At 44.8% G+C, this 25,784-nt stretch overlaps 1 protein-coding gene across 1 annotated transcript; it reads right to left on the bottom strand.

The window, feature by feature from the left end:
• Positions 1-1,471: 1,471 nt before the first annotated feature.
• Positions 1,472-24,217, bottom strand: CXHXorf38 (chromosome X CXorf38 homolog). The gene is made up of 7 exons (XM_061135914.1): positions 23,955-24,217; positions 23,654-23,788; positions 17,374-17,493; positions 15,204-15,353; positions 13,968-14,141; positions 5,203-5,365; positions 1,472-4,765 (listed from the first exon to the last, which is right to left on the bottom strand). Exons 1-6 carry the CDS (start codon positions 24,168-24,170, stop codon positions 5,204-5,206), a joined length of 957 nt encoding a protein of 318 aa, XP_060991897.1. The 5' UTR covers positions 24,171-24,217; the 3' UTR covers positions 1,472-4,765; position 5,203.
• Between the last annotated feature and the right edge of the window lie 1,567 nt (positions 24,218-25,784).

The following is a 25,784-nucleotide window of genomic DNA, read 5'->3' as shown; positions in this document are numbered from 1 at the left end:
AAAGGTGTTCCAAGAGACAGAAAGTCCAAGATGGAAGTTGCAGTCTTTTATAGCTTAACCTGGGAGGTGACATACTATTACTTCAGCTGTGTTTGCTTGGTCACATGGACCAACCTTGGTGCACCATGGGAAGACAACAGAAGGGTAGGGATAGCACGAGGCAGGGATCATTGGGGGCCATCTTGGAGGCTGGCTACCACACACGGTTCTGAAGTAAAAATTTTCATACCTTTCTGAAACTCAGTAGAAAGTAATAAATCATGCAAGATCATTACCCACCTTCCCCAAGAGATGTCACAAAATGCTCAGTTTAAAATTGTGTGATCATTACAAACAAGCATATATCATAGAGGATGGTTCTTGAGGAGCAGGAAAGAAGTCTCTGGAAGACGTGGTAGCTTCTAATATTTCAGATAGTTCAGACATACAATAATAAAAAGCAGTTCTAAAAGTTCTGAAATGAATCATAACCTTGGTATCAAGATGTTTACTGAAACTTTAAAGGATTTTCCCCCTTCACTCTTACATGAGTAGAAATTAATATATTTCTAGATTTGTTTTACAAAATATATTTTGTAATTTGAGTATTGCATTTTAGTCAAGGGCCACTGTCTGTTGAAGCCATATGAGAGCAGACAGGTTTCTAATTAACCTGGTAAGGGGAAAGGGGGTAATCCCTGTTGATAATTTCCTGTCACTCTACATTTATAATTTAGAAGCCAAAACAGTTAGAGAAAAAAAATCCCAAAGATTGCTACGCCTCCATTCTAATGCAAGGCTTCACTTACAGGATCTAATTTGTAGTACGCCCACCCAGCTCAGAGCTCCAACCCTTTGTTGTCTAGGATATTAGTGTTTACAGCCATGTAAGTGATTAATACTTTAATAAAAATGTACTCTTCAAATCATTAGGGTAATAATCATTTCATAATCCCCCCAAACTCTCAAACATAATCCTTTCTGGCCTTGACAATTTGACTTAAAACTGTCTACAGTTCTCTATCATTGCTTTATAAAGCAATAACATTTTCCAAATTGGCAGAGCTCTTTTTCCAAAAGTTTTTCTTACTGACACACTTTGGTTATTTCCCAGAATTGTGGTTTTGTATTGAGTTTAATACATAACATCTTTCTCTTGAGGTCCTCTGACTTTCCCAGCAAAACCCAAGATAAAATCCAAAGAACTGCCTTATCCTTGCAACTTGAATGCTACAACCATTTTGCTCCTCTAATTCTTTCAAAACTATGAACCTTATACCATGTACCAGGGAGAGGCCAGGTGCACATCGCATTGCTGGACCAAAACAAGGCATCTGGAGATGAAACAGCGCTGTGTGGGAAGGAAACCACTTCCTGGGCTTCTCCTGACCCTGACAACTCACAAATGCCCCTGGAGAGGGAGCTGACACCCACAATAATGTAGACCACAATATATTCCAGCAAATGTGACACACAGGTCTTACAGCTTGAGTTTATGTCTAGTATTTTGAAATACAAAATTTTAATGAAAAAATTTCAAAATACAGGAGTGCATATTGTCGTTCAAATTTCATATGGGAGTGTGCCAAGGACAGAAAAGCCAAATTCGACCCCAATTCCTTTCGCAGAGGCGACCTGGGGAAAAAACTTGGGAAAAGCTGAAAGCGCCATAATTTTATAGCATGCTATACATTTTTGGGGGCTCCAAAATCACTGCAGATGGTGATTGCAGCCATGAAATTAAAAGACGCTTACTCCTTGGAAGGAAAGTTATGACCAACCTAGACAGTATATTAAAAAGCAGAGACATTACTTTGCCAACAAAGGTCCGTCTAGTCAAGGCTATGGTTTTTCCAGTGGTCTTGTTGGATGTGAGAGTTGGACTGTGAAGAAAGCTGAGTGCCGAAAAATTGATGCTTTTGAACTGTGGTGTTGGAGAAGATTCTTGAGAGTCCCTTGGACTGCAAGGAGATCCAACCAGTCCATCCTAAAGGAGATCAGTCCTGGGTGTTCATTGGAAGGACTGAGGCTGAAGCTGAAATTCCAATACTTTGGCCACCTCATGTGAAGAGTTGACTCATTGGAAAAGACCCTGATGCTGGGAGGGATTGGGGGCAGGAGAAGAGGACGACAGATGATGAGTTGGCTGGATGGCATCACCGACTCGATGGACATGAGTTTGAGTAAACTCCAGGAGTTTGTGATGGACAGGGAGACATGGCGTGCTGCGATTCATGGGGTCGCAAAGAGTCAGACACGACTGAGCGACTGAACTGAACTGAATGCATTGTTATACATTCTGCTTTTCTATCTGTATGTCTTAGACATCATTTCCTATCACAGCATGGCAGCCTTACCTCCTTCTTTTTTAACAGTCGTGCAATTCTCGGCAACATGGATGTGCTGTGATTATTTAACTGGTCCTCTCTCCATGGCTGCCTGCCAAGACTGCTGTGAACACCCTTCTGTGCATGCTCTGTGCCCTCGTACAGAGATCCAGAAGGTTGATGTCCCTGCACACACACAGTTTGCTTTAAAGCCTCCTCTGGGCATGTCTTCTTAAATTAAATGCTGGTCACACCTCATGGGTCACGGGATCTTAGTCCCCCACATCAGGGATTGAACCTGGGGCTCATGCAGTGAAAGTACTGAGTCCTAACCACTGGACAACCAAGGGAATTCCCTGAATTCATTTAATTCATTAGATCAGACAATAAATCCAATAAGATGAGAGCTCACGTACCATTGTCCATACTGTACAAATCTTCTCTTTTGCATCTACTTCAGTGCCTGGCATGTGGCTGACACTTGCTAAATGTTTGTTTGGTAGATAAGGAAAAGTGAAATAGATACAAGAGGAATGAAACAGAAGTATTCAAAACCCAAAGTTCCTAAGGTGAGAAACCAGATCTTAAATTGGTTAGTGAATCAAGATTTGATTTGATCCCAAGTTTTGTTACTTTATATCTAGAAACTAGGAAACATTTCATGAAGTTTCTTAGTTTGGTTGGGGGAGGGAGGTTGCAAGATGAAAGAAAATTGCAACTTTACTACTGAAGTCTTCTAAAGGTATTCCAGGAAATGAAGGGAGAAAGAAAAAGCAAGATTAAAGACCAAACAGTAGCATGAAAGATGAAAGCAGGAAGTTACAGGCATATGAACATTCATCCAGGTTTTACACCATTACATTCAATGCATTTTAATGTAAGAATACACCAAATATATCCCCCACCCCCATTCCCTAAAAATCCAATCCTTGATGGGCAGCTGAGTAAGCAAAGGAGCAGGGCTTCACTTGGGTCGACTGGAAGCACTTTCTCCAGGCAGTGGGGAATGTGGCAAGTCTGTCCCTGAAGATCCAGGGGCAACATGGGCTAGCTCAGCACCACTGTGCTTTTGTGCTTAGTCATTCAGTCATGTCCAACTCTTCGTGACCCCATGGACTGTAGCCCACCAGGCTCCTCTTTCCATGGGGATTCTCCAGGCAAGAATACTGGAGTGGGTTGCCATTTCCTCCTCCAGGGGATCTTCCCAACCCAGGGACCAAACCCAGGTCTCCTGCATTACAGGTGGATTCTTTACCATCTGAGCTACCAGGGAAGCCCAAGAATACTAGAGTGGGTAGCCTATCCCTTCTCCAGGGGATCTTCCCAACCCAGGAATCAAACCAGGGTCTCCTGCATTGCAGGCAGATTCTTTTTTTTTTTTTTTTTTGCAGGCAGATTCTTTACCAGCCAAGCTACAAGGGAAGCCCACTGGCTTTGGAAATGAGCAGATGTGGGGGAAGGTGAGGGTAAAGCTGATCCCACAGGCCACTGCACACAACAGGACAGGGGTTTGCAGTTCAAGAAACAAATAGGACAAAGCGGAAAGTGGATGACTTTTGGGGTAAGAGGAACAGAGTGAATTTGTGAAGTTGCTGAAAGAAAATGATGTCTTTGAACTTCCATAAGAATGTTCAAATTTCCTTCTTAAATCTCATAACAAAGGACCAGGCTTGGTTAACAATGTAATGAATATTTACATCTATGAATACCTCTACACTATCAGCCGACCCTTCAGTTAAGGAATATTCATCGAGCACCCATGGACCACACCCTGTGCTCAGCACTTGAAATAACTGAACAGAAAGAGCTGTGATACCAGCCTGGGCCCTCCTGCTATGCTGTCAGTCAAGTTACTGTATTCTCAGCCCAGCTCTCTGTCTTATCGTCTCAGGCTACCAGAAATGGGTACTCACAGTCCTCTACTAACTGGAAATGCTGGCAAGAAGGAAGGATTTATATCGCAACATCAATACATCACAGCCCACCTGTGGGCATCCTCATAATTGAGACTTTAAGGCAAGGGTGTGTGTACCAGTGGGCAGAGAACTCAGCGTGGCCTTTCACAACAGGCCTGGCCGAACACAAGCCTAGTTACTGTTGAAGCAGTTAAGAGTTTTAGGACCAGAAAAGAATGTCACCTTTTAAACAGCAACACAAAACGAAAAACAAAACCTGAAAACAAACCACAAAAAAGAAACCCTGGATGATAGCAAGTTTGGTACAAGAGTATCTAATATTTTTTGGTTGGTACAGATAAAAACACCAAGCTTGTGAATATTAAAAAAAAAAAAAAAAACTCCCAAAGAGTCAAAGGAAAGAAATTCCAGGAAAAGAACACAAATCCCTTTTTGTTTGAGTGGAGTACTCCGGAGAATTTTTCCTTTGGCCAGAAAAGGATGCCTGAGATGGAAGCCTGGGTGACTTTCACAGAACACGCTTGATCTTTGTGGAAGGTCGACCTAAAATAGAAGAGAACATTTAATTTTCTTCATGAGGGAAAAAAGTAAAACACTGAATACCATTACTTTAATGAGGTTTTCTTATGAAAAGTAACAAGTTGCCATTATTAACGTCACAGCTAAGAGCAAGGCATCACTGCTATCATTTTAGGACTGAAGCGCTTTTTGATTGTCATAAAGTTGATTCATGTCAGACTAGCCAAATGACTTCAGGTATACTTGACTAACCAAAGCTGGCAGGGAGTTTATTTTGAATTAGTTCACAGATGTGAGACCTACCAATTAGAAAGAGCACAAAGCTCTGTGTTCTTTCAAATAATAAGGACACAGTGAAACTTCAGATGAGACTTGGTGTGCTATGGCCTTACCTAAGAGAACAGACATCAAAGAGATGAGGCCATTGAGTCCTTATTTAAACGTCGTATGTTTAAACTCACCTCAGGCCTTCCCTTCAGGTGTCTGTACCCCAGGTTCCTTTGAATCTGGTTTTAGATGCTGTTGACGGAGGCTGTCTAGCTTCTGCATATCTTCTGTCAGACCATTTCTAAGATCCTCATTGTTTCTTAGAAATTCTTTTACCACTTCCAGTTGGTTTAAGATCTGTACGAAGAAGCCATACAATGCACAGCTTAGCTAATTTTGTAGCAGACTTGAAATTCAGATGAAAAACTTACTAGCTCCAAAACTGAGTCCTGCTCCTGTGTCTATCAATAGCTGGTTTTGGGACCACACAAGCGAATGTTTGTCTTGTCTCCTTAAAAATTTTTGCTTTTAGGAGTTTATATCCAAAATATATAAAGAACTCATATGATTCAATAGCACAAAAACTACCCAAGTTAAAAATGGACAAAGGACCTGAACAGGCATCTTCCCAAAGAAAACATACAAATGGCCAACAGGTACATGAAAAGGTGCTCAACAGCATTAATCATCAGCGAAATGCAAGTTAAGACCACAATGAGGTATCACCTCACACCTGTTAGAATGGTCATCCTCAAAAAGAGATAACAGATGCTGGTGAAGGTGTGGAGAAAAGGGAACCATGAGCACTGTTGGTAGAAATGTAAATTGGTACAGCCACTTTGGAAAACAATATGGAGGATCTTCAAAAAATTTAAAAGGAACTACCATATGATTTAGAAATTTGACCTCTGGGAATGTATCTGAAGAAAACGAAAACATCATGCTGAAGAGATATCTACATCTACATGTTAATAGCAGCATAATTCACAATAGCTAAGACAAGGAAACAACGTGAGTGTCCATAAACTTACAAATGGATAAAGAAGATGTGGTACATATACACAATGGAATATTATTTGGCCATAAAAAGACGGAAATCCTATCATTTGAGACAACACGGATGGACCTGGAGGGCATTATGATAAGTTAAATAAGTCAAGCAGAGAGAGACAAATACTCCATGATCTCACTTATATGTGGAATCTAAAACAAAAACAAAAAAATAAATTCTTATGAAAAGAGATCAGATTTGCAGTTACCAGAGGTGGGAATGGCTAAGTGAGTAAATCTTAACTGTTCTTACCACAAGGTAAAAAACATCTTTTTTCCTTTTTTGGGCATCTATATGAGATGATGTCCTATAAATATAGGAAGTCCCCTAGAAAAAAATTTTTAAAGTTTTTTTTTTTTGCTGTAAAACTTCCTGAATAAGTATATACCTATATGTGTGTGTTTACATACATATATACATGTGTACACATATACATATATGTGTACATATATACATATACATATGCATACATATACATATATACACAAATATGATATATATGTATATAAAAAATGAAGCCCTTTCATTTTGAATTTTGTATCCACTTATTATAATTAAATATATACACACATACATACACATATGTGTATGTACACACATATACAAATGTATACACAAACGCATGTAAGTGTATACACTCACACATATACAGCTCTTTCAGTTTGAATTTTGTACACATGTATGACTGTTAAAAATGTCTACATATGTACATTTATTACTATTCAGTATTTATAAAATATACATACCTATTCACTAGTAGTAAATATACTGGTACAAAATTCAAAATGAACACAGGGTACAAGGTAAAAAGTTGGTTCTCTGTCACATCCTTTCCCTAGTCATTCAGCTCCTCTTAGAGGTGACCACAGTGTTCTTGTATCTCTTCCAGAGATACTCCATGCATTTACATGTGAACACATGTATATATATGTGCACACATTTTTAAAATTCCAGGTTTACTGAGATATAATGGGCACATACACATTTTACAAAAACACAAATGGCAGCATATTAGACGTTATTCAACTGATGTTTTTTCTATATCAGAATATAAAGAGTGGCCTCATTTTTTTAATGTCTGAATAGTTTTTTAGTTATGGATGTTTCATATTTTAACATATTATTTCAAGCCTTCTGCTAAGAGAAATGCTGCTGTAGTAACTAACCTGGGACATGTGTCATTTTGCATAAAGTGACAGGTTATTTGTAGGATCTGCTTTTAGAAGCAGAATGGAGTTTTAATTAATAGAGTTTTCTGTTTTAATGTTAATAGATTTTGCCAAAACTGTCATCTCTAGAGGTTACAGCAATTTAAACTCCCATCAGTAACATACTTCTTGACATTTAAACTTAATAAAAGTGTGTACTCTCAGAATAGTACCACAGACATGTTTTCACTCAGCTTATCCCAGGATACCCTCAACTGGTCACTGTGCTTATTACAAAGAGGAAAGTTATTAACCTTTTGGGGTGTGGTGAATTTTTTTTTAAATAAGGGACCCCTAATTCCAAACTAGGTCAAGATGATCAAAAAGTGATGGAGTACCCTACTCCTAGCAGAGTCGTGGTTCTTAAATTTTAGAGATGTACACAATTGATTCTGGTGCTGGAGGAGGAGAACCCAAGCAGGCACCAGGTTATTGTGACGTGAGAGAATGGGACAGTCAGATGCAGAATAATAGCTGCCAGAGATGGGAGGGAGGGGAAGACGGGAAGGGACTTGTGGCCAGGATGAACAGGGAGAAACGCTGAGGTCTTCAGGTAGGTTACTAAGTAGATGGGGATGTTCCCTTCAGCTGGAGCTGGGTTGGTTTTCTTTTTGTTTTTTCCAATTTGTTTTTATTTTTTGGCCATGCATATGTGATCTCAGTTCCCTGACCAGGGAACGAACTCGAGCCCCTGCAGTGGAAGCACAGAGTCTTAACCACTGAACCACCAGGAAGTCCTAGCTGGAACTGTTTATTACATGGCTAGAAACAAGCCTACAGCCCCTGAAAGACTGTTGTTGCTATTGTTGGTTAGTCGCTAAGTTGTGTCCAACTCTTCGTGACCCTATGGACTGTAGCCCACCAGGCTCCTCTGTCCATGGGATTTCCCAGGCAAGAATACTGGAGTGGGTTGCCATTTCCTCCTCCAGCATATCTTTCTGACCCAGGGATCAAACCTGCCTCTCCTGCTTGGCAGGTGGATTCTTTACCACTGAGTCACCTGGAAAGCCCTGCCTGAAAGATGTGTGTGGTGCTTAGTCACTCAGTCATGTCTGACTCTTTGCGACCCCATGGACTGCAGCTGGCCAGGCTCCTCTGTCCTTGGGAATTCTCCACGGAAGAATACTGGAATGGGTTGACATGCCCTCCCCTCCAGGGCATCTTCCTGACTCAGGAATGGAATCGGGGTCCCCCACGTTGCAGGAGGATTCTTTACCAAGTGAGCCACCAGGGAAGCCCCTTAAACAATAAATTTGGAAACCATAAAGATGTGCAATGAAGCTTATATCAATAACATTATTCACAGTGGACATTAGTCACTGTGGGTACTGCACTGTTAGCGCTTATTGCCTGTGCCAGGCGTTCTAGATGCAGCCCAGGGTCCTTCCCATTACAGCATTCCCGTCAGACGCCTGAGACCATGCCGGCCTGGTCTGTGCACGAAGATGGACTGGGGTCCTCCCTCCCCAAAGACCTTTTCATTTGATGTCCTGAGAGCTATGATCCTTTGTGCTGTCACCTCCTGACCCTCTCTGCTCTTGAAATGTGCTTAAAAGCGATGATTATTTTAGCTTGGGGGGAAGATAAAGAGTCAAAAGGAGTTTTTTTTTTTTAATTATTAAGAATGGGGAAGTCTTGTGCACCTTAAGTGGGAAGAGGAAGTAAAGATGGAAAAACTAAGTCCTAGAAAAGTTATGGAATGCAGTTGGATAGACTTGGGTATTGAAACCCAGCTCTGTCACTTAACTAGCTGTGTGACTAGCAAGAATTGACCTCTCTGAGCTTATTTCCATATACGCAAATATAGGATGACCATACATATGGCAACCAGGATTCTTGCAAGGGTTAGATATAATCTACTAAAAGCACATAGCACTACATCTGGTACATTCCTTCCTTCTGACAATCATTTAACAAAAGCATCGTGAGAGTTAAACAGATGACTCAGAAGCTGGAATGAAGACTGCCAAGGAGAATTATCAACAACCTCAGTTATGTAGATGATACCACTGTAATGGCAGAAAGCGAAGAGGAACTAAAGAGCCTCTTGATGAGTGTGAAAGAAGAGAGTGAAAAAGCTGGCTTAAAACTCAACATTGAAAAAACTAAGATCATGGATCCAGTCCCATCACTTCATGGCAAACAGATGGGGAAAAAGTGGAAGCAGTGACAGATCATATTTTTCTGGACTCCAAAATCACTGCGGACAGTGACTGTAGCCATGGAATTAAAAGATGCTTGCTCCTTGGAAGAAAAGCTATGACAAACCTAGACAGTGTTATTAAAAAGTGGAGATACCACTTTGCCAACGAAGATCCATACAAAGTTATGGTTTTTCCAGCAGTCATGTACGAAAGTGAGAGGTGGACCATAAAGAAGGCTCAATGCCAAAGAATTAATGCTTGTGAATTGTGCTGGAGTAGACTCTTGAAAGTCCCTTGGACTTTAAGGAGATCAAACCAGTCAATCCTAAAGGAAATCAATTCTGAATATTCATTAGAAGGACTGGTGTGGAAGCTGAAACTCCAATACTTTGGCCACCTGATGCGAAGAGCTGACTCTTCGAAGAGGACCCTGATAGTGGGAAAGAATGAGGGAAGAAGGAGAAGGGGGTGACAGAGGATGAGACGGTTGGATGGCATCATCAACTCAATGGACATGAATCTAAGCAAACTCCAGGAGACAGTGAAAGACAGGGAAGCCTGGCGTGCTGCAGTTCAAGGGGTCGCAAAGAGTCGCACATGACTGTGTGACCGAACAACAATTCTGAGTCTACTATGTGCCTGATAGGCACTATTCTAGGCCAAAGATGGTTAGTAAGTACATCCATACTCTCAGCATTTAAGCCAAAACCCTTGCACTTGTCTTTGACGCCTTTCCCTCTCTCACACGCCATGTGTGCTCCCCCTTCTCATCGCCTCTACTCTTCACCCTTCCACCCTGGCCCGAACTACCACCTCTCTGACCAGGTAACTGTGGCAGCCTCCTAACATCTCCCTAGTTCCATCTTTGGTCCCCGGCCCCGCATCCTCTACATGGCGGCCAGTGTGCTCCTTTTATTGTTCTGCAGCATTGCTCACAAGGCTTCCCTTCTATCTGCTCCTACCACACTCCCCCCACGCTGCTCATATCGCCCTGCCCTCGGCCTGAATGCTCCTCCTCCAGATGTGCCACCTATCACAGCCCAACACCTGTCCCCATTCGGCCACTCCTGATCCCCACACTCTGCTCCCCACAGTACTTCTCCTCTTTCTAAATGCCTCATCATTACTTATTACATGGACTGTTTACCATCTGTCTCTCCCAAGGGGACCTTTGTTTTGTTCACTGATGCACGTCAAGCTTCTAGAACTGTGCCTGGCACACAGTCAGCACTCACTCATGAACTAAATCTGGACTTTAACGAATGGAGTGTCAATTACATCCTTTCCCCACCTGCCTCGACTGCATTCGGTCGCTGTCCTTTCTCCCCAAGCTTCCCTATGAAAGTGGCTCCCCAACCAGGATTTAAAAAATCAGTAATGATTTTAAAGAACAGACACGTGGACACAGAGGGGTAAGGGGAGGTAAGATGAATTAGGAGAGTAGGACTGACATATATACACTACCGTGTGTAAAACAGATGGCTAGTGGGAAGCTGCTATATAGCACATGGAGCTCAGCTTGGTGCTCTGTGATGACCCAGAGGGGTGGGAAGGGAGAGTGGGGGTGGGAGGGAGGCTCAAGAGGGACAGCAGATATATATACATAGAGCTGATTCACTTCCTTGCACGTTTTCTCATATTTTAACATCTCAAATGAGATTGCACTTTACCATTCATAGCACATGCTTGCGCGCTAAGTTGCTTCAGTTATGTCCAACCCTTTGCAACCCTATGGACTACAGCCCTCTGGACTCCTCTGTCCATGGGATTCTCTAGGCAAGAATACTGCAGTGGGTTGCCATGGCCTGCTCCAGGGGTCTTCCTGACCCAGGGATCGAATCCGTGTCTCTATGTCTCCTGCATTGGCAGGTGGGTTCTTTACCACTAGCGCCACCTGGGAAGCCCACCATGTATCTTACAGTAAATGAGCAGCATTTTTTTTCTTTGAAAGTAACTGAATTAGTAATGTGTCGTGCAATTCACAGTGTTTTACAGTCACTGAAATTTGGTTTATCAAATCCTCTGACTTTGGAGACTAACCTGAAAGAACGTGAATAATCATACATAGTGCTAACATTTCAAAAGAGGTCCATTCCATGCATCGTGGATAGACAACCTACAGCTTCCGAGATAATGTGCCAATCAAGCCAAACTTACATTCTGATCAATTGAAATATCAAAAGAAATGCCACGGTCTACTGAACAGAAAGCATGAAAAATGAGAATTTATCACCCCTATCTAGAGACTTTGGGACCCAGAGGACAAGTCAATTAACCCCAATTTCCTCTCTGTGAAATGGAGATAATGAGGGGTCAAAATTTCCAATTGCTAGCTCCTCGATGACACGACAGGAGACAGGATAACCACTGCGTGGCATGTGGGAAGGCAGGCTCAGGGTCAGAGTGGGGAGACCCCTGGGCCAGCCCTCACGCCCCGGCCCTGAGGCCTCTCACCCCGCAGCACTTGCTCCTCAGGGTTGTGGTAAAGCAGCAGATTGCCAGGGTCCCTTCCCACTCTCAACTGGCAGAGACTCCTGGTTTCAGTGTATTGCTACTGATGCATTTTGCTCTTTGTTACACAAACAGCAAAAGAACTGCAGCTCCCTCAAGGAAGAAGACAGCATTTCTGATGACTTTGGGGTCCATGAGCCTGAGCCCCTGGTTTTCGTCTGTTGGCCAACTTTGGGGGTTAGTTCTAATGACATTTTCAAATAAAGCCAGATGAAACAGATGGATTTAGAAAATAGATGTAACAGTCTTATTCACCATCTTAAATACCTATTGTGTGCCATGGTGGGTGTGCCCCCAAACCAGAGGTATCCAGTCCCTGTGCCAAAGGAGCCCATCAAGCTGAGTGAAACACCTGGGTCAAGGTCGGACGCCTTAACAAAGGCACATGGACCTGTATGGAGCATGGCCTCAAAAAGGAAGTACACACTTTGTATTAAAACATGCTGTGTTTTATACGACAGCCTGGATGGGAGGGGAGTTTGGGGGACAATGCGTGCGTGCTGTCACTTTAGTCACATCCGACTCTTTATGACCCCACTGACTGTAGCCCGCCAGGCTCCTCTATCCATGGGATTCTCCAGGCAAGAATACTGGAGTGGGTTGCCATGCCCTTCTCTAGGGGATCTTCCTGACCCAGGGATTGAACCTGCGTCTCTGTTTCCCACATTGGCAGGCGGGATCTTTACCACTAGAACCACCTGAGAAGCACTCGGGGGAGAACAGATACATGTATGTGTATGGCTGAGTCCCTCTGCTGTTCGCCTGAAACTATCGTAACATTGTTAATTAGCTATATTCCAACACAAAATAAACAAGTTAAAAAAAAAAGTAAAGTTCAAAATCAGCCTATTAAAAAAATAAATAGAACATGTTGTGTTTAACGAGGTAATCAGCAAAACTACTTTCCTTGGACAAGGTGGAATGGACAGATAAAATGATCTGTCCAAGATCTCCTGGGAATCTGGAATTCTAATCCAGCAGGCTATTTCTAAACCTTACAACAATATAATTCTATTATTGTTAATTTTTTTTAATACCTTGCCTGTAACAAAGGAGATTCCTAGCTCCTGTACTTGAGACCCTCATTAGCCTGCAGTGTCCAGAGCTAGAACCCTTGTTGATTCTTTAACCTTTGCCACCTCCTGCTGGGTCCAAGAAATCTCACTGGCAACTATAAGCCATCAGCTTTGCCCGGCAGTGCCTCCAGAACTTGGCTCCTGCCTCCTGCACACTTCTAGCTTATGTCCTTTTTCTCTCATCCTCACACAACTGCAAGAGCCTCCTGGCTTGTCTTCAACCTCTGATTGCCCTAAGACTTCACTCTGCAAAAGCCATTATCTAATCTATTTCATTTACTCTCTCTTGCTTTAAAACCTCTGTTGGCTGCCAACTGCTTTGGGGGAATAAGGTCCAAACCTCTTAGTGCGGCACAGAAAACCTTTCAAAATGTGGCTCTGACTTGCCAGACCACCCTCACACCTGACCACACCTCCCTCCTACACTCGCCTCGTCACTGTCCGGCCCAGGCTAGTCTTTCATGACTTGGCAAGTGCTGTTTCTTCTGCCAAGAACGCCCTTCTGCTCTTGCCAATTTTCCAAACTCTGATTTGATTCTTAGTCCCAGTGACGGACAGAGACGCCTGGCTACAGTCCATGGGGCTGCAAACAGTCGGACACGACTGAGCAACTGAACCACCACCACCACCACAGCATCTCTCAGCAAAGCTGGTTTTGCAACCCCTTCTCCCCACCTTGACCTGGCGATACTCCCCAGAGCCTGAGGCTCAGGATTCCATGGTCACCTTTCCTGTGGTTTTCCACTCAGTTGCACATACTAGGCATCCAAATGTTTGCTGACCGAGTGAAAATATTTAAGGGTACCAGTATTTTATGCCAAAAGAATATTCATGTCTGGAAATTATTTGACTTTTCAATCAGAAACATAACTGGTGACAAGTTAAAATGAGCTACTCTTCCTTCCTGGGGCCTTTGCTTCGTTTACTCACACAGACGATATAGTGCTTTTTCAAAAAAATTCTTTTTACCTCTTCAGGCAACACCTCTTGTTCTTGTACTTGAAGATAGAGATCTTGAAGTTTTTCCTTTAGTAATTCCTTTTCTATCTCGTTTACTTGGCTCTCACTCAGGTAAACTCCTTTGTCACACCCATCTCGCTGATCTTCCTCAGGGATGTAAACAGCCCAGTCAGATGTCAACAGCTGTTGGGTTACCAAACAAATAGATGAACTGAATGGAAAATATATTCAAAAAAAAAAAGGATATTCCACTGGGTTACATAAAAGTGAAAGTGAAAGTCGCTCAGTCATGTCCAACTTTTTGCGACCCCATGGACTATACAGTCCATGGAATTCTCCAGGCCAGAATACTGGAGTGGGTAGCCGTTCTCTTCTCCAGGGGATCTTCCCAACCCAGGAATCGAATCCAGGTCTCCTGCACTGCAGGAGGATTCTTTACCGTCTGAGCTATCAGGGAAGCCCAAGAATACTGGAGTGGGTAGCCTATCCCTTCTCCAGGGGATTTTCCCGACCTAGGAATCAAATCAGGGTCTGCATTGCAGGCGGATGCTTTACCAGCTGACCTACCAGGGAAGAATTTATAATTAAACATTGTCGACTGGATCCATTCTAATATCATCCCATGACCACAGAAAAGCTGCTCAGATGAATCACAATTCTGACTTCATGTCAACATGGTGCTCTCTGCTTACATTCTAAAATTTTGTTTAAATCTAATAAGCTTTAAATTCTAAATAAGTGACTGTGAATTGTACTATATGATGATCTTTCACTTTTATCTAGCTTGTTTCACTTTTTCTATTTCATATTCAGTACTCCCATTTCACTTAGTTTATCTTTTCCAATTTTTCCATGTCTTTTTTTTTATGTTCTTTCTCAAGCTTTGGTATACATATATATAAATAATATGTATAATATATATATTTTAAGAAAACTTATGAATTTTTGCCTAACTAAAAAATTTAAAGACATTTTGATTCCACTTGTTTGACTTAGTATGAATAGAATGCTAGATTTCTAATTTAAAAAATAGATATGCAACAAGTAACAAAGGTCTACTGTATAGTACAGTATAATATACATATATATGTATAACTGAATCACCTTGCTGTGCACCTGAAACATTGTACATCAACTATACTTCAATAAAATACATATATTAAGGAAAATAAATAAATAAGTGACTGTGGTTCCTTTTACCTCCCCTTAGTTCTTTATGCCAGAACTGCTAAATGTAATTTTTACCTGTTCTATTTGAGAGTATACCGCCACAATCTCCGGGATATTCTTGAATTCATTTAGAAAATTTTGGATCTTCATCTGAAAATCTCGTAGCCATACAGAAGATACTTTCATCTCTGAAGAGTGCATGATCTCGTTACGACACTTAATCACCTACAGAAAGACCAAAAAAAGAGAGAAAAACCTTCAAAATCCAACAGTGGGGTACACTGAGATTTTGGAGCTCCAGAGAAAAATCACAGAAAGGCCTTGTTCGTTCTAAAATCCACAAGTGTGTGGCCTGCAGGTGTTGCCAAGGCTTATTCAACCCCCTGCCATTTGAAGACTAAATTAATCAAGGTAAGAAATATAAACAAGTGTACAGCTGTCCCGAGTCCTTGAGCTCTTGGGTGAATCTCTCTTATACAATCCTCCAAATGCCCTAACTTAAAAACACTACAAAATTGTAAAGTAATTAGCCTCCAACTAATAAAAATAAATGGAAAAAAAAAAACACCTGCCAGGGTTTCTGTAGTGGTTCTGTGGTTAAGAATGAGCCTTGCAATGCAGGGGACACTGGTTCCATCCCACATGCCTCCATGGGGATGGGCATGGGCAGCTGAGCCCATGCCCTACAACTACTGACCCTGCATTCTGGATCCCATGAGCTGAACCCATGCACCACAACTACTGAAGCCCCAGAGCCCACACTCCACAATGAGAGGCCACCACAGTGAGAACCCCGCACACTGTAACTAGAGAGGAGCCCCTGCTTGTTGCAACGAGAGAAAAGCCCACACAGCAACGAAAGCCCAGCAGAGCCAAAAATAAACACATATTTTTTTTAAAAAACCTGCCAAAGAGCAAGAGTATTGGCTACTGGCTCTGAGAATACCCAAAGGCTGAAGCAGACAATGCAAAAATCTTTTAATATTAATATATAATTCCTGCCCAGTTTTCCACATTCTTGATGAAAAGCTATCAAAGGAGTCAGTTTTGTATTGTGATAGTTTTTGTCTTTGCTGATGGTAAAGGACTCTCAGTCCCTTTGGCTGCTGGCATGCTAGCAAAATATACATATGTTTCTGCACATATTATGAATAATCTGTGTGTGCCATATGTACTTCTTAATGATCCTCACAGTAACAAATGCACCAGAACTGTCCTCTGGTGAAACAGAGATAGCTGAAATCTCCCAGAGGATGTCTGACAAGCACAGTGATCTGTTCTGACACTGTTTATCCACTAATGTTTATGTTTTCTTTAGGTCAAGGTAACTTGGTTTTGGGGCTTCCCTGGTGGCTCAGAGGTTAAAGCATCTGCCTGCAATGTGGGAGACCTGGGTTTGATTCCTGGGTCGGGAAGATCCCCTGGAGAAGGAAATGGCAACCCACTCCAGTGTTCTTGCCTGGAGAATCCCATGAACAGAGGAGCCTGGTGAGTCCACGGGGTCGCAGAGAGTCGGATACGACTGAGCGACTTCATTTCACTTCAGCTTGGTCTTGCAACTGTTCACGCTTCCCTGGTGGCTCAGATGGCAAAAAACCTGCCTGCAATTTGGGAGACCCAGGTTCAATCCCTGGGTCGGGAAGATCCCCTGGAGAAGGTAATGGCTATCCACTCCAGTATTGCCTGGGAAATTCCATGGACAGAGGAGCCTGGAGGGCTACAGTCCATAGGGTCGCAAAGAGTCAGACACGACTGGATGACTAACACTTTCACTTTCAACTTGGTCTTGCAACTGTTAGCCAATGAGATTGAGAAGGGCAGGACTCAGATGCTGGCATCCAATGCAGAGAATGATGCATTGCTCTGTATTTGTTTTTTCAATATGGAAAATTACTTTGCCTCAGTTTATGACAGAATAGGGAAAAGAAATTTGAGGTTTGCTGGTTTAGCAACACACAGTACAACAGCAAGTTGTTGTTTAACAACTTGGGAAAGTTCAATCAGGGAGAGCTGAAAGGACAGTCCCCTGCCTGCTTTTACACAGGGGTTTCGGACATCACAGCAGGCACATGTGACGTGAGTGCTGCTCACCTGCTCAGCGATGCCAACGGTGGACCTAAGTCTAACTCCTCTGTGCACCACTGTCTGGGGAAAGGACTGTGAGCTCCACCCATGTGGCTGCTTTAGCAACACAGGGTGTGGTTCCTGCTTGGCAACATCTGCTTGGCAATCTGAGGGTTCTTACCTCTGTGACTTTTCTTCGATCAACCACGAAGTGATCGCAGGAGTTGATGAGATTCAGAAGAGCAACCGCGTCACATTCCTTGGGTCCTGTTTTGTCTGCCTGTCCTCGGGGCATGAAGGCCTGCAGCAGGGGAGGCCCAAGAGGCTCATGAGTCTCCTCCAAGCCAAACAGACATCTATCTACACGGGGCTGGTGGGACAAAAATGTTATCTGCCTGTTCCCCCAAGGACGACTGAAACTCTCTTGTTGAGGTTAAATTAGAGCCTCATGAGTCCACAATGCAAGTTGGGAAACAGTGTGGCAGCCAAGCCTCAGCCCAGAGCAGTAATTGAAGAGCTGCTTTATCTGCCCACCTGCTAGTAGAGACACTTCCACACCTGACCTAACTGTCCTTTCTTAATGGCATATAAGCAGGAGGCAGGGGTAGGAAGCAGGCTTCCCCGGTGGCTCAGTGGTAAAAGAATCTGCCTGCAAAGCAGGAGACTGGGCTTCGAACCCTGCGTTGGGAAGATTCCCCTGGAGAAGAGAACGGTTACCCACTCCAGTGTTCTTGCCTGGAGAATTCCCATGGACAGAAGAGCCTGGTGGGCTACAGCCCATAGCGGGGTGCAAAGAGTCAGACAGGACTGAGCACGCCAAGAAAGAAAGGGGTAGAAAGCAGCCTTTTTTTCCCCCTTAAGTTTCAGTGGCTGAGTTGTTAAGATGATTTGAAACTAATAGTTGCTCCAAAGTGAAAGTTCAGTATGGTGGTAGAATGTGAAGAGTTTGGGCTTTGGAATGCGACAGAGCTTGGCTGCAAAACCCTCTTCTGCCACCTGTCCACTGTGTGACCTTGGGCTAGTTATCTATCCTCAGATCCCTCATCAGTAAACGGGGGATAACTGTCCTCATCTACCTTGAAGGATGTTTCGAGAATTAAATGAGTCAATGCGGGTAAAGCACTTGCATGGTGCCCGGCACATGAGAATATACAGGCCACACATGTTGGCATTTACTATGCTGATGGTACAAGGTGAGCAGAACCTACACAGGCATTACAGATGGAGTCCCAGGGTGTGAGATACTAGATACAACAGAATGGCCTCATTCTAGCATGATCTTGCCTTTGGTAGGATTTTATGGTGTGGACCCCCAAAATGGTGTTTTAACAAGGCTTGGGTATATTTCTCTCCTGAAATGTTTCCAAATTTATGTCTGAATGCACCAACTTTACCAAGCCACAAAGCTCAAGAGTACATTCCTGCTAAGGGACTAAAAGTGATGACACATGAAAAATGACGCGCAAAAAGAACTCTAAATAAAGAGACCTGCTCCCTTAACTACAAACACGTTTCTGGAGGCAGGCAACCAGCCACTTCCTATGGTGCTGCCTGGGGTACTATTTTGAGAAAAGCACGTGGCAGGGGCCAACGCCCTGCAAGGAGAGTCAGGGCTCTGCTCCTGATAGTGGTTGAATGACACATCCTGGCCTCACATGACTGAGAATTTGTATACTGTACACTACATGAAAGTCAAACTGTTAGTTGCTCAGTTGTGTCCGACTCTGCGACCCCCTAGACTGTAATGGACTATAGCCCTCTAGGCTCCTCTGTCCATGGAAGTCTCCAGGATATCTTTCCGACCCAGGGATCGAACTCATGTCTCCCACATCTCCTGCACTGCAGGTGGATTCTTTACCATCTTAGCCACCAGGGAAGCCCCCGTTACTGTCTCTATCTTAACATGTCCCAACCCACGGAAAGAAGTTGATTATGGATGCTGCAAATGTTAAACAAAAACTTAACGTATCACAGGTCAATTAATTTGAAGAAATGATGAAATGGAGAGGAAACAAAGAAAAGAAACGTGGCTGGGAGGACCATCCAAAGTGAGAGGGGGCCTTAGTTGACTCAAAACCAGGCAGTTTCTCTTGCCTCTTACAAGGTATGTCCAGTCTGGCATTTTCTCACCAAAGGAAACCGTCTCTCCACATGAAGGTTTTATTCTAGTACTTCTTCTGTTCTTCAGAACCAGAAGCCAATGAGGAGGCTCCCCTGCCTCCTTGCTGCTGACATCTGTTTCTTAAAATGGCATTGACCACTGCTGCCTTCCAAATGAGACAGGCACAGGGTGAGAAACACACCTGATTGTTTCTCACTGTCCACTCCTGAAGGGCTTCCCGGGTAGCACACTGCTAAAGAACCTGCCTACCAATGCGGGAGACATAAGAGACCCGGGTTCGATCCCTGGGTTGGGAAGATCCCCCAGAGGAGGGCATGGCAACCCACTCCAATATTCTTGCCTAGAGAATCCCATGGACAGAGGAGCCTGGTGGGCTACAGTCCACGGGTTCCTAAAGAGTCAGACATGATTTAGCATGCATGCATGGACCCCCTTCTGTCTCTTCACTGAGTAGTAGGAGAAGAGGTTGGAGAAATAAACAGGGGCCAGAACATGCTGGGCCTTACTGGCCTTGACATGGAGTCTGGAGTTTATTCTAAGGACATCAGGAAGCCATCCAAGGATTTGGGGCAAGGGAAGAAAGTGATCTAATTCCCACATGAAGACTGCACATCCTCCATCAAGGGTGAGCAGAACAGCAGAGGCAGCCAGGTGGGAGGCTGGCAGGAGAAGGGGTCGAGAGCCGTGACCTAGAGAGGGTGAGGAGGAGTCCAAAAAGAATCTGCAAGTACAAATAAGAGGGAGGGGGGAAGAGATGAAGCAAGAATGATTGTAGGTGGTTGGTGGTGGGGCATGGGGACAGCCTGGGAAGGGGAGATGAAGAGTCCAGCTTGAGAAGACAAAGTGCCCAGGAAGTGAGGAAGTGAAACAGTCATGTAGCAGAGATGGGCTTCCGGAGCACAGAAGAGGGCACAGAGCTGTTCTGTCAGCAGCAATGTAGTATTTAATATCTCACTCCACGGGCCTGAGCAATATCCACCAGGGGAGGAGAAGCAGGGGACAGAAGAGGTCCAAGGAAGGCCAACCGACACTCAGAAGGAGCCTGAGGAGGAGGAGTTGGGGGGACAGGAGGATACCTGGAGAGGAATATGTCTCAAGGCCGTGACTGTTTCAAGAAGAGGAGTGGCCGGCGGCGTGGCAGTGCTGAATGTCTGAGAGGTCGGAAGGATGAGGCTGGAGAACTGAAGGTCATGTGTGCCCCTGACAAGACAGATGCAGTGGAGGGGCAGGGGCGGCGGAAGCCAGGGGGTGGTGGGTTCAAGAGTCAATGGGACTGGGGGAAAAGAGAATTAGGCATAACACACTTTTTGAGAAGTTCTACTGGGAATACATATGGGAGGCAGTTAGAGAAATGGGGAGACAGCAGGAGGGAATGGATAAGGGGAGCTTTCATTTCTTTCTACAGTTTATTTTCCAAGTGTTTATTCAATTTTTTTTTAAAAAACAGCTTTACTAAGATGTAATTCATATACTATATAATTCAAACATTTAAAAGTATACAGCTCTTTGCAATGACATGGATGGACTGTGAGGGCATTATGCTAAATGAAATGCCACAGAAAGACAAATACCATATGATCTCACTTATATCTGGAACCTAAAATAAACCCCCAAACCCAAGCTCATTGATGCAGAGAAGAGACTGGTGGTTGCCAGAGGTGGGGGAGGGTGGAGGAAGGGGGCAAAATGGGTTAAGCAAAAGTTACCAACTTCCAGTCTTAAAATAAGTAAGTCCTGGGGATGTAGTATTTGAAAGTTGCTAAGAGAGGAGGTCTTAAAAGTTTGCATCAGAAGAAAAAAAAGACTGTAACCACACATGGTAATGGATGTTAACTAGACTTATGATAACCATTTCACAAAACATATATCAAATCTTTATGTTGTATGCTTGAAACTAACTACACCTCACTAAAAAAAATTAAGCATTTACAGTTCATTGGTTTTTAGTATATTTAAAGTCGTGCAACCATTGCCACAGTCGATTTTAGGACATTTTCATCACCCCCCAAAAGAAAACCTCTACCCATTAACTATTGCCCCCTCTTCTCCTCCAGGCCCTGGCAACACTAGTCTACTGTCTGCCTCTATAGATTTGCCTATTCTGGACATTGCATATAAACGGAATCATACACTATATGACTGGCTTCTTCCACTTAGCATGTTTTCAAGGTTCAAGAAATGATATAGCATGTATCAGTACTTCATCCCCCCCCCCATTAGTATCTTTATGTTACAAATACTTAATTTCTTTTTATGGCTAAATAACATTCCATTGTCTGGACAGACCACATTTCGCTTACCCATTCATCAGTTGATAGACATTTGTGTTGTTTCAACCTCTTGGCTGGTGTGTATAGTACTACTTCTGTGAATGTCTGTGCACAGGTTTTTGGGCAGCTGTATGTTTCAATTTCACTGGGTACGTACCTAAGAATGGCACTGCTAAGTCATATAGTAACTCTACATTTAGTCTCTTTTCTTTTAAAAAACTGAATAAACCAAGGCAATACTAAGACTATTTGTACAGTGATGGGAGTAAGCTGGCAGGTCAGAAGAGTAGATAACTGGAGACTCAAAGTCCTTGGGCAGGTGGGAGAGGATAAGGTCCAACACTCAAGTGGAGGGACAGGGCGGTAAGAGGAGAGATGCCCTTCCTCCTTTGGAGCAGAAGGAAGAAGATGGTGCACATGGAGGTAGGTTGGTAAGTCTGGTAAAAAGACGAGGAAGCGCATATCTGCGGCTATCCGTGAACTCCAGGAAGTGAGAGCAAAATTAGAAGCTGGGATCGAGGGTGGAGGGAAAGGCAGTAACAGTTGTCTCCGGGAAACAGCAGCCTATGGAGAGACAGAGCTAGACGGCAGGGGTTGCGGGGCGGGGGTGGGGGGGGGGGTGGGGGGGTGGCTGGTGATTAAGAACTAAAAGTGAAATTGATCAGCTCCCTCCAAGCTGAAGTACATGATGAAGTACATGATGTACATGTACTGAAGTACATGATGAAGGCTGGAGTTGGGGCCTGGCCAGTGCAGAGAAAGGAGAATAAAGGCAGAGAAAACTGCAAAGGACTAAACAGAATGATGGACCATGGAATCTGGGCTAGCCGAGGAGACAAAGGACGTGGGGAGGGCCAAGGCTGCTGGGGACTGGGAAAGCAGGGGAAACCTCAGAGTTGTGAACATTGTATAGGGACAAGGGGCTAAGCCTGGGGCCGGAGATGTTAACAAGTGTGCTAGGAGTAAGGAGGCTGCTGGACACCACAGCTCCCTGGCTGACACGGCCCCAGATATGAGCCTGCAAGTGGGAGGCTAAGGTGGATGAAATCAGAGGATGCTCAAGCGGGAAGTCCGGAAACTGAGAAGATGGGGTTGGAAAGGTAACTAAGAATATGCGGTTGGACTAAGTCTGCGGTTGACAGCAATGGTAAGGGGAAAGAGTGGCAGAAACAGGAGGTAAGGGCTTCAAGTGGATTCTGAGGGCATGAAAGCAACAGCTGAGGGACCTTCATTCTACACCAGTAAAAGGTAGAGTTTTAAGTCTTCCTCTCTAGGTAAAAGTGGAAGCTGGCAAGTCTATGGCAGCAACAAAAAAAGAGAGAGAGAGGAAGAGGGTGCGACTGCTCCGTGATAGCCAAAAGTCTGGGGGTCACCGATATAGTCCAATTTCCTCATTTTTGAGGTTAGGGAACAGAGGCTGGCCCAGGGCTGCACAGCAGCAGCTGCGTGGGGCTTCTGAGTCCGGCTTCCCAGGCACCTCCAAAGGTGAATGCAGGTCCGCAGGTGACTTCGACAGGTCCCTCCCACCCCCTACTGGGCTTCTGGCAAATACCAAAAAGTCAAAAAAATTCCTCCATCTGCCCAGCTAGTGAGTCACAGCGCCAAGGCCTGAAAACAGGCCTAATAACCCCCCCTTCTATCTTGCTGCCTACCCCACCCCGCCTCCCCAAAGTTTTATGCTTTAGCTGCGCACTTACGGTCCTTTCTATCTTTGCCCCAACTTTCTTTGCCTTATTCTGCCATCTTCATGGCACCCTACAGACAAAACGAGCCATTCAGGAAGTCCACTCTCATAAACGCCTTGCCTGCTCTTCCCTCTGTGCCCAGGATACTCGCTCCACACCTTGCCCCAGCCACACCTGTTGAAATCTTCTACTTCACCAAGCTGCGCTGGGTCCGATGTAACAGCCCTGAACCATCCAGACACTAGATCAAAAACCCAATCTCTCTCTGTCTGCATCCGCTGGTGAGGCTTCAGCGCCCACAGAGACCGGACAGAAGCCCCGGGCTCCAGGTAACGCTTACCTGGTAGGCCAACTCCTCCTACCCTCCCGACCGCAGGTGCTTACCTTGGCCACCTCCCAGGCGTCGACCGGCCAGAGGGCCGGCCGGCAGTTTCCCCAGTGGACGTCTCCATTTCTGTTGGTGTGATGTTTCAAAATCTCCCGTTTCCACTCTGCGCACACCTGACACTGAGGCTGAAACTACAGGGGGCGGCGGTGAGGAGGGGCCCGGGAGGGAGGGGCGGCTCCGGGCTTCGGAGCCTCGGGTAACGCGGTCGGTTCGGCTCCGGGGAAGGCACGAGACACTGCTCCCGGGGAAGGGGACGGGGTGAGGGGCGACGGTCAAGGCCACGGGCCAGGTGCTCACCTGGCGGGCGCGAGGGCTGCACCGCCAGCCGCCGCTGCAGGCGGCGCGGGGGCCCAGGCGGGGGGCGGCGGCGAGCAACCTGCTGTGGAAGGCGAGCACCTCGCGGCCGACGAAGCCCTGCAAACAGCCGCGCAGCAGCAACAGACAGTGGCCCGCCTTCACCCAGTTCTTATACTCGGCGCAGTTGAGGCGCACGGCCAGCTCAGAGAGCACCATGTCCAGACCTGGCCGGCGCGGCTAACGGGTGAGGGGCGGGGCGGACTGCCGTGCGCAGGCGCAGAAGCCTGGGAGCGCCGGAGGCGACAGCGGAGCCTTGGGCATGGCCCCGCCCCCTTCCCGTGACTGGGTGACCTAGTTTCCGGGGCAAGGCGGCCCCACCCCAGTCTTATAAGACCCCGGACACGTAAGTTCTTTGTCTGGTGCTTGCCCAGAAAGCCTCCACGTAAAACTGTCTCCCTCTTCTCTGCTCCCCAAAACTGAAACCTCACCAGGCCCGATTTTAGCTCCTCCTCCTTGAGCCTGTGCTCCAGTTCTCTTACTGTAAAGGTGTAGACGGTGCTGGCCCTTCCCTGGTGGCTCAGACGGTGAAGCGTGTGCCTGCAATATGGGAGACCTGGGTTCGATCCCTGGGTTGGGAAGATCCCCTGGAGAAGGAAATGGCAACCCCCTCCAGTATTCTTGCCTGAAAAATCCCATGGACGGAGGAGCCTGGTAGGCTACAGTCCATGGAGTTGCCAAAAGTCGGGCTCGACTGAGACTTCACTTTCACTTTCTAGACGGTGCTCAAGGCCCAGTTCTTGGATTACATATGTTCCTTGCATTATATAGTTCTAGAAAGTTTACTTAACTGTATCCTAAACCTGCAGATTGACTGTAGCATATCTGGGCATTAGTTAAACTTGACTGCTGGCTGGCTGGACTGCGCACTTGTTATGTGCCTGCTGTGTGCCAAGGTGACACGAAGCTCAAAAACTTCTGCCACTGGGCCACCTAGCAGAGGCAAACAGGACACATCACCTGGATTCTGGAGGGCTGCATCGTCCCGAGTGGGATGAGGACTTCTTCCACTATGCTTCTGAAGCATCATTCTTAGATGATGATGATTTTGGTTATATGATAGCTGGAGCTCCTTGCATAGGGTAAGCTAAGTTCCAAATCAGTGCTGTAAGGGTCAGAAGGCAATGGCTTGTCAACTCTAAATGACACGTAGTCATCTCAATTTTAGTTGCTTTTAGTGAGCTTCTTGAGCTTGGAAAACATGTTAAAATTGCATGTAGTCAAAAGGCTCTGAGGGAAGAGTCTAAACTTTTGAAGTCTTCCCCTGACTTTGTTTCACAGAAGCGTGGCAGTGTTTAGGAGTGCTAGCTTTGACTCAAAATGCTGCTTCTTAGCTGTTTGATCTTAAGCAATGTTGATTTGATCTCAGCAAATTACTTCATTCCTCTGGACCTCAGTTTACTCAGCAGAAAAAGGAGGCCTGCCCTGTTGGGTGGTTGTGACAAGTAAGACACTGAAATAGTTAGAATAGTGCCTGGAAATAGTAAGCTTTCAGTAAATATTATTATTTTATATTGACCTAAATGTGCCCTTTCAGTCAGTCATTCCTGGGCAAGATATTTTAACAATTCACTGGCTACCTGAAAATGGAGGCAATTTATAGAAAACTGTGAGCAGATCAGTCTCCTGGAATTGTGCAGCACACAATGCTGGGTAGCCTCTAATTTTTCCTTAAAAACCTCAATATTAAATCTATCCCAAGTAAATTTCAAATCATTTCTTTAGACAAAGTGTCCATTCCCATTAAACCAAAGGAAGAAGGAAATTCCACAG

This window comes from Dama dama, chromosome X (assembly GCF_033118175.1).
Source record: "Dama dama isolate Ldn47 chromosome X, ASM3311817v1, whole genome shotgun sequence".
Taxonomy (NCBI): domain Eukaryota; kingdom Metazoa; phylum Chordata; class Mammalia; order Artiodactyla; family Cervidae; genus Dama; species Dama dama.
Note: the sequence above shows the minus strand (reverse complement) of the source record. Positions and strands in the feature narration are given on the sequence as shown.

What these genes read in the sequence shown, in the direction of transcription:
- CXHXorf38 (XM_061135914.1), bottom strand. Translation starts at nt 24,170, where the DNA reads ATGGTGCTCTCTGAGCTGGCCGTGCGCCTCAACTGCGCCGAGTATAAG. An exon ending in ACGCCTGGGAGGTGGCCAAG is followed by an intron (nt 17,494 to 23,653) that starts GTAAGCACCTGC and finishes CCCCTGCTGCAG; the next exon opens with GCCTTCATGCCCCGAGGACA. An exon ending in TATACTCTCAAATAGAACAG is followed by an intron (nt 14,142 to 15,203) that starts GTAAAAATTACA and finishes GTAACCCAACAG; the next exon opens with CTGTTGACATCTGACTGGGC.